Raw genomic sequence first — 7,298 nt, 5'->3', positions numbered from 1 at the left:
CATCGCCATTACCGACCTCGCAATCCCTTCAAATCCCCCCTCCCAATCTCCTCTCTTTTCCCCTAAAGCCAAAAAATCCCCAAATCTCTCTTTGTCTCTCTTTTCATTTCCATTTTTTTCTCTCTTCTATTTCATCCCTTTTGCAGGGCAAAGGAGAAAAAAAAAAGCAACAAAAAATGGCTCAAAGAACCGAAAAAGAAGAAACCGAGTTCAAGGTACCGGAAACCTTAACGCTTTGCGTCAACGATTGTGGTGTTATAGGAAATCCGGCCACCAATAACATGTGTCAAAATTGTTTCAACGCTACAACGCCTAAATCAACCGCTGCCGTTGTCTCCTCTTCAACCGGTGGTGCTAGTTCAGCTGGTGTTTCGATCCTGAACCAAAGATCTACCACGTCGCGTTCTATAAACAAGCGATCCGATCTTTCTCCGCCTAAAACGACGACGTTTGTTAGGAGTTCTGGTTCGAGGAACGATCCGGAGCCTGGTACGGAAAAGAAGGTGGTGAACCGGTGTTCTGGATGTAGAAAACGTGTCGGTTTGACCGGGTTTAGGTGTCGATGCGGTGAACTGTTTTGTGCCGATCATCGGTACTCGGATCGTCACGATTGTAGTTATGATTACAAGACGGTCGGTCGTGAGGCCATCGCTAGGGAAAATCCGGTTGTTAAAGCGGCCAAGATAATTAAAGTCTGATATATATTTTTTATGAAACCCTATTAAAATCATATTATTCGGAAACATTTTTCGACCCGGAATTCGGAACAGCTATGGAAATTCAACTTCGATCTCATCAGCAATCCATGGAGGAAGATGACGACATATCTCACAAGATCGTTTCAAGTTGAAGAAGATTATAGTATTTTTAATTTTACTTAATTTTCTTTTTTTCCAAAAAAAGAAAAATGAAAATTATTGTGGCTTTAATTTTACATTTTGTATTAGGATTCTGACAATTTTTATTTTTTAGATTTCCATTTCAGCAGATGTACCTTTTTAGATTTGTTTCGTTCTAAAGTTTCTAAATTTGATGAAATTTGATTATTTGCAAAATTTAAATTGTGTTTTTATGGTATTTTAACAAAATTTGGGGATTTATCTCCAAATCCTTTATTTTTATTTATTTTATACATAAAGCAAAAAACTTGGGAAAGTGTAAAGTTAACATTTTGATTCTCGAAGCAATTGCAAGTTGCAAATAACTTTTTTTTCCTGAAATTTTTCGATATTGATAATTAATTTAACTTTTTCTAAAAATAATTAAATTACAATTTTTATTGCTGTATGTAAATATATATTTTTTTCTAATTTTTAGATAAAAAGAAATAAATAATAATTTAAATACTAAAATACGAGAGAATAATTTTAAATATTAAAATGAAAAAGTAAGAAATGATGAATTAATTAAGCTAATATTTATTACATGATAAATAGTGCGGCCCATAATTATCGTTGCTTGGCTTAGCTAGCATAGCTGTCGGCAACGACAGTGGGTAAATCCAGATCTGTTGTAGGCCTGGTTACGGTGGCTTCACTTCAGTTTTTAATTATTATTTTTATAATAAAAAATTATATCTAATTAATATAAATATATATTTTTTATTTTAAAAATAATAAAAATGCGTTTTTGGGGATAAGTAGGACTTCGAACTTACGCATTCACATAAGAATCATAAACAAATATCTATACTGTTATACGAATTTAGAAAATTTTATTGGAAAGTTACGATAGTAAAAATATTTATAATTTTTAAAAATTAAATTAGAATTTTTATCATTTTTAAAAGATTAAAATATAATTTTATTATAATTAATATAAATTTTATAAATTATAAAAAGACCTCAATGAAAATTTTGTAACCAGAACTACTGCAGCACCCGCTAAACTTATAATTAATATCTATACTATTTTTTAAAAATAACCCAAATTAATATTAATATTACTTATCTTTTTATATTTTATATAAACATCTAAAAAGTTATGTGCACCTACTTGAATTTAAACCTAAAACATCATAATTTTCACATGTCAACATTATCATTTAAACTAAAATCACATTTAATTTTTATATTAATTTTTAATATAAAAACAACCAAAAAAGGGTTAGGTAACATGGTTCTTAAGGACCATATGTAAAATAAAATAAATCTTATGCGTTTGGCATGTGAAAAATCAGACACAAAATCCATTATGGTTTGTCTTAATTAATTCTAATTTTAGCTAATCACACATGCATTACTTATGATTATACCTATAATTATACCGTAAACTCCTTTTTAAAAAAGCATGTCCATTAAAAGCATGGTTTATGGCTTGCTGCCCTTTCGGGTGGCATCATCATCTGCCAAAGACGGTGACGTTTACTCCTCATTACTTTTTAAGTGACAAAACATGCAAGTGAATTATGCTAATTGTCCTAAACTTGTAAAAATAAATAGTAGCATATATGTATATAGTATGTGTGTATATATAAATACCACCCAAGGAACTGTCGACCCGAGCACAAGTGGCAAAATACTCGTATTCAAGTCTTTAGTTGACAGCCATTTCCACTCTCGGGTTTTGATTCTAGAACAAAAAAACATTCATTTTGACAATTTTGTGATGACGGTGTAGAAAATGATGCTCCAAATGATAGAGCAAAGAAAGCAGTCAGTCTAATTAATATACCTACTAGGAAGCTATGGTGTTTCAACTCCAAATGATATTAAGATTTAAGGCTTTGATGGTTTGGTTTTTTGGTAGCTTTCAAAGAGATAACAACATGCTCATAGAAATACAGACTTGAAAATGTTAAGAGAATATATAAGTAGTAGAGCAAAGGAAATGCCATATTTTGAAAACGGATCAGATCAGGCTCCATCTGGCTGGATGAAAGGATTGGCAATCTCATCTGTGCCATCGGTAGGTGACACCAGCATGACTGCTGTGCCCCTACAAACCTGCATCAAAGAATCGTCAATGCTCCTGAAATTTTGTTACCTCTACCAAACAATGCACCATCATCTAGACACTAACATTTCGTGGCTGGTTTTTGGATTTGGTTACTAACGCAACAGGCCATGGAATGTATATAATGAACCCAAAATACATATCATAGTAGTTCTGGAGAATTTCAGGACTCAATTTTCAGTCATTACTACTTTTATCATGCCTAAGTTTTCTAGAAACATAAGCAGCTAGAATATTCCCAGATCATAGGTTCAGGTTATTAAACTCGACAATAAACCTTAAAAAGGGTACATAAGGGAAGAAGGAACATACTATCAAGCCAAGACGCCTAGTCTGATCAGTAGTCTTCAACGGATCATCCTGGTCTGTAGAGTATCCATAAACAGCAAATGAATCTTGTGTTTTCATCCAGTAGTTCAGACACATGAACAAGTTATACATATATATGTATATGTATATGTATATGTATATGTATATCAATTTCAGATAAAAGAGATCCAAGTGGTTCAGAGAAAGCAGATAAAACTCGACGGGAAGTTTCATGTTTCAGTTTGCAACACCTCAAATAGACTAGAGAACAGTAAGTACCAACCTACTGGTAATAAGATTTGACTTTTGCTATAAAAAGTTTCCTATAAGTCCAATGCTCCAAACAGGCCATCCATATTACATGTTTAGAGATTTTATCCAGAAAGCCCTTGTTTTCCTTCGCTAGGTAAATTATAAAGAAATTGCATGAACTTACGCCACACTCAACCAAAATCAAAGATCAGATCCTCAAAACTGCCATGCATTTAGGATTTGGCAAGAAGTAGCAATTATTCCAAGAAATTATTTAAATGAACTATACTAATCGCTAAAATGCCGGCAAGCATGTATACTGGCAGAGCTCTATCATGCTTACTTTTGCCTCCATGAAGTAGCACAAGTTCAACAAGTTAATCAGAGGAGAGATTTTATAGCTCTATATGAAGCTTATGAAACAGATTTGCATGATCTGTTTACCGAGTGCTTTCAAAGCTAAATAAATTATCGAAAGCAATAATCACACTGCAAACTGCAACTTTCACTTTGAGAGAACATCAGCAGCATATCCTACTCACTTTTTCATTTAAACTGCATAGCAAAAGATGCAGTCACTTCCATGTAATACAAGAGAATTGACAGTAGAAAATTCATAGAAGAATCCTTAGAGGAGGTGGAGAAAAGAGAAATTCCAAATAATTTAAGTGCAGAAAAAAAAAATTGATACTCGCATTAAACCTATGCCACTCGGACTTGGTTGTGAGTGATGGATATGGATTTGCGTCCAATAAGGGTATGATGAATATTTCTATGTTGTCCAAGTATTTGGTTGTTCTTGGAGGATTAATGAGGGTACTTCAAGAAAAATGAATGATAGGAGCAAGATAACATGGAACCATGAACTGTTACATGGGTAAATCTAATTCCAATCTACTCAGCACAGGTCAGTGGACTTCATAGAAACAAGGCACCAGACATTCATCAAAGAATATAGCTCAAAAGTTAGCAAGACATGTAAAACCACAGCAATAAGCATGTTTAAAATGTGCAACAGATAATTACCTCGAAGAAACTCTACAGCTTCATCCAGGACAAGATTCAGTAGCTGGTCGTATCCTTTTAGGGTCCCTGTGACTGAGACAGAAGAAAAAAAAAGGCTAATGAGATAGATGATACATAAACTCGATCAATCAAACAATGGGAAAAAGAAAACGACTTCCATACATCTAGAGCACATGACATGTTGAATACTTGGCATTAGATCCTAGAAGGTAGTATTATTAGTTGATGAGAAAATATTAGATTCCCAATGTCACATTATTTCTATACGGCAATTCTCTAGCTTCACCCATAATCTAAACCCAACATAACATCCGATTCTCGATTAAAGAATCAGTCCTTTTATATTCCCATAAAGACCTTTAGAATGAACTAAAAGAGAAACCGAAAGCTTAAAAATGGACCTTGTCTACCACCGGTGAGTTTGACCTGAACACCTTTGTCAACAAACTTAGCCAAATCCAACACTGTTTCCTTCCTGCCTGACTGAAAACATGTTCATCCATTACAAGTCAACAAATGGTACATTAATAAAAGAAAGGAAAATTAGCCTTAATCCCTTAACTAGCAATTCTAAGAACAATATTTTACCAAAAGAGCTTAGAGTTAGAGTAAAAAATTACCATGTTGTAGGTAGTTCTGGCACCTTTGTGTTAAGATTTCTGTACCCTTTAGGAAAGCAACTCTTTCCGCACTTCACCCAGAAATCAAAAAATCCAAAAAACTGTAAACAAAAAGCAAAAGCAAAGAAACGGTGAGAAGTAGATTAGGGTTTCAAATAGTGGTGGCGTAGCGGCCCCGTCCGCCAGTGTGAACAAATTTAACACCGATAGCAGCGGATCGCCGTCGCAAGTAGCAGATTAACAGAAAACGGCGGCAACAACGGTCCGCTATTTCCGCTAAACAAATAGCTTTAAAAAAATTCTCCTTCGCAACAAAGTAAACAGAAAAAAGAGTAACAAGCAGTAGGATCGAAAACGGAAAATAACATATAGCAGAGACCAGATAACTCAAAATCACCGTAGACATCTTCAAGTTTAGGGTTTCAAGAATTACCGGACTGTCGGAAGTGGTGGCGAGAGGCTTGTCTGGCGGCGACGGAGGTGTTTTAAGAGAGGTTAGAGTAGGTCGGGAAATTTTTAAAAGGAATTTTTTGAATTTGGGCTTTAAAAATAAAGGAGCGTAATTTTATTTGCATAAAATTTAATGAAAAATTAGAATTTTAATAAAAATAAAGTTTAAGGAGTGTTGAATTTAATTTGTTAAATTTATTTGGTATATTTAATTTTTTGTGAGATATAATTAGATTGTTGAATAAATGTAATTTTTAAAATTTTAAATGTAAAATATTTAAATGATAATGGGTTGAATCTATTCAAACTGAGTTTTAGTTCAATTGACATCAACATTATTGTTACTGTCGGAGAACATGTCTTTGAGCACAATGAAGTGCATGTATCCTCTTTAAGAGTTGAAAAGTGGTTATGAGTAATTATAGATAGTGTTAATTATCAAAATAGTCACTTTTGTTTGCCTCAAATTATATTTTAGTTACTTATGTTTGAAATGTTGCGTTTTAGTCACTTACGTTATTGTGTGGTAACATTTTAGTCATTGGTCCGTTAACGATGTAACGGTAAGCTGACGTGGCACGTTAAACCATAATTTCAAACAAAAATTTTAGGTTAAATTATAAAATTGGTTCTTATATTCCTTCGTTTTGAGCAATTTAAATATTTTCTTTTATATTGTTTGAACTTTCTCTTTTTTTCCATTTTATCTTGCTTCTCATTTTGTTCTTCGAACCAACCAATCATTGCCAGTTGCTGACATAAATAATTGAAAGAAGTAGAAGAAAATGGAAAACAAATAAGGAAAAAAAAAAGAAAGTTAAAAGAACATAAAAGAAAAAAATTAATCTGCTCTAAATAAAAAAAAGGACTAATTGTATAATTTAACCTAAAATTTTCACCTGAAAATGATGATTTAACGTGCCACATCAACTTACCGTTACACCGTTAATGACAAATAACAGCTCAATGACTAAAATATTACAACATAGCAATGTAAGTGACTAAAACGTAACATTTCAAATATAAGTGACTAAAATGTAATCTGAGACAAACAAAAATAACTATTTTGACAATTTACCCTTCTAAATATTATATAAAAAATAATAAATACAATACAATATAATTTAAAAAATAAATTAAACGATAAGTACCTCCTCATTTGTTATCATTATTCTCATTTTTTTTATTAAAAAATATCTATCATTTTTTTATGAATACAAACATGCTTTAAAAATTAAATTACTAAAAATATTATTATTTTTAGTTGTTTTATTATTTTAATGGATTATCAAATAAAGCCTAAGTTTAAACCTTTCTAACTCAATCTGTCATCCATTTTCAAATATATTTTTTACTGTTGTAATTTATGGCATCTAATTTTAAAATATTTATTTAAATATATTTTTTTTAAAAATACAATATTCACTCATAAAAATATAAATTATTTTGTAAAAAAAATTATTTTTAACCAAATTAATTAATATCTGATTTATTCATAACAATAATTCAATCAGATTTTTTAAAGCATTAATCTCATTATTAGTTTTTATTATATTTGCTCTCTTTTTTTTATATACAATACCTAAAACTATTCATAGCTCTTCCTCAACCCTTAAATAATAAGATAATGTACTTCACTGTACTCAAATCTGTATCTTTTTATACTAATAAGAATATCAATATCTT

At 31.6% G+C, this 7,298-nt stretch overlaps 2 protein-coding genes across 2 annotated transcripts; one reads left to right on the top strand and one right to left on the bottom strand.

Annotated features, from left to right (window-relative positions):
- On the top strand, positions 1–1,055 carry LOC107926249 (zinc finger A20 and AN1 domain-containing stress-associated protein 5). Its single transcript, XM_016857042.2, has one exon. The coding sequence runs from the start codon at positions 177–179 to the stop codon at positions 696–698; it is 522 nt and encodes a 173-aa protein (XP_016712531.1). The 5' UTR covers positions 1–176; the 3' UTR covers positions 699–1,055.
- A 1,635-nt stretch (positions 1,056–2,690) lies between these two features.
- LOC107926248 (sm-like protein LSM7) lies at positions 2,691–5,982 on the bottom strand. The gene is made up of 6 exons (XM_016857041.2): positions 5,596–5,982; positions 5,163–5,263; positions 4,944–5,025; positions 4,543–4,614; positions 3,268–3,320; positions 2,691–2,945 (listed from the first exon to the last, which is right to left on the bottom strand). The coding sequence occupies exons 2-6, from the start codon at positions 5,163–5,165 to the stop codon at positions 2,856–2,858; spliced, it is 300 nt and encodes a 99-aa protein (XP_016712530.2). The 5' UTR covers positions 5,166–5,263; positions 5,596–5,982; the 3' UTR covers positions 2,691–2,855.
- Positions 5,983–7,298: the final 1,316 nt, after the last annotated feature.

Source organism: Gossypium hirsutum, chromosome A08 (genome assembly GCF_007990345.1).
Source record: "Gossypium hirsutum isolate 1008001.06 chromosome A08, Gossypium_hirsutum_v2.1, whole genome shotgun sequence".
In the NCBI taxonomy this organism is placed as follows: domain Eukaryota; kingdom Viridiplantae; phylum Streptophyta; class Magnoliopsida; order Malvales; family Malvaceae; genus Gossypium; species Gossypium hirsutum.
The sequence above is the reverse complement of the archived record's forward strand: the minus strand, read 5'-3'. Positions and strand labels throughout refer to the sequence as shown.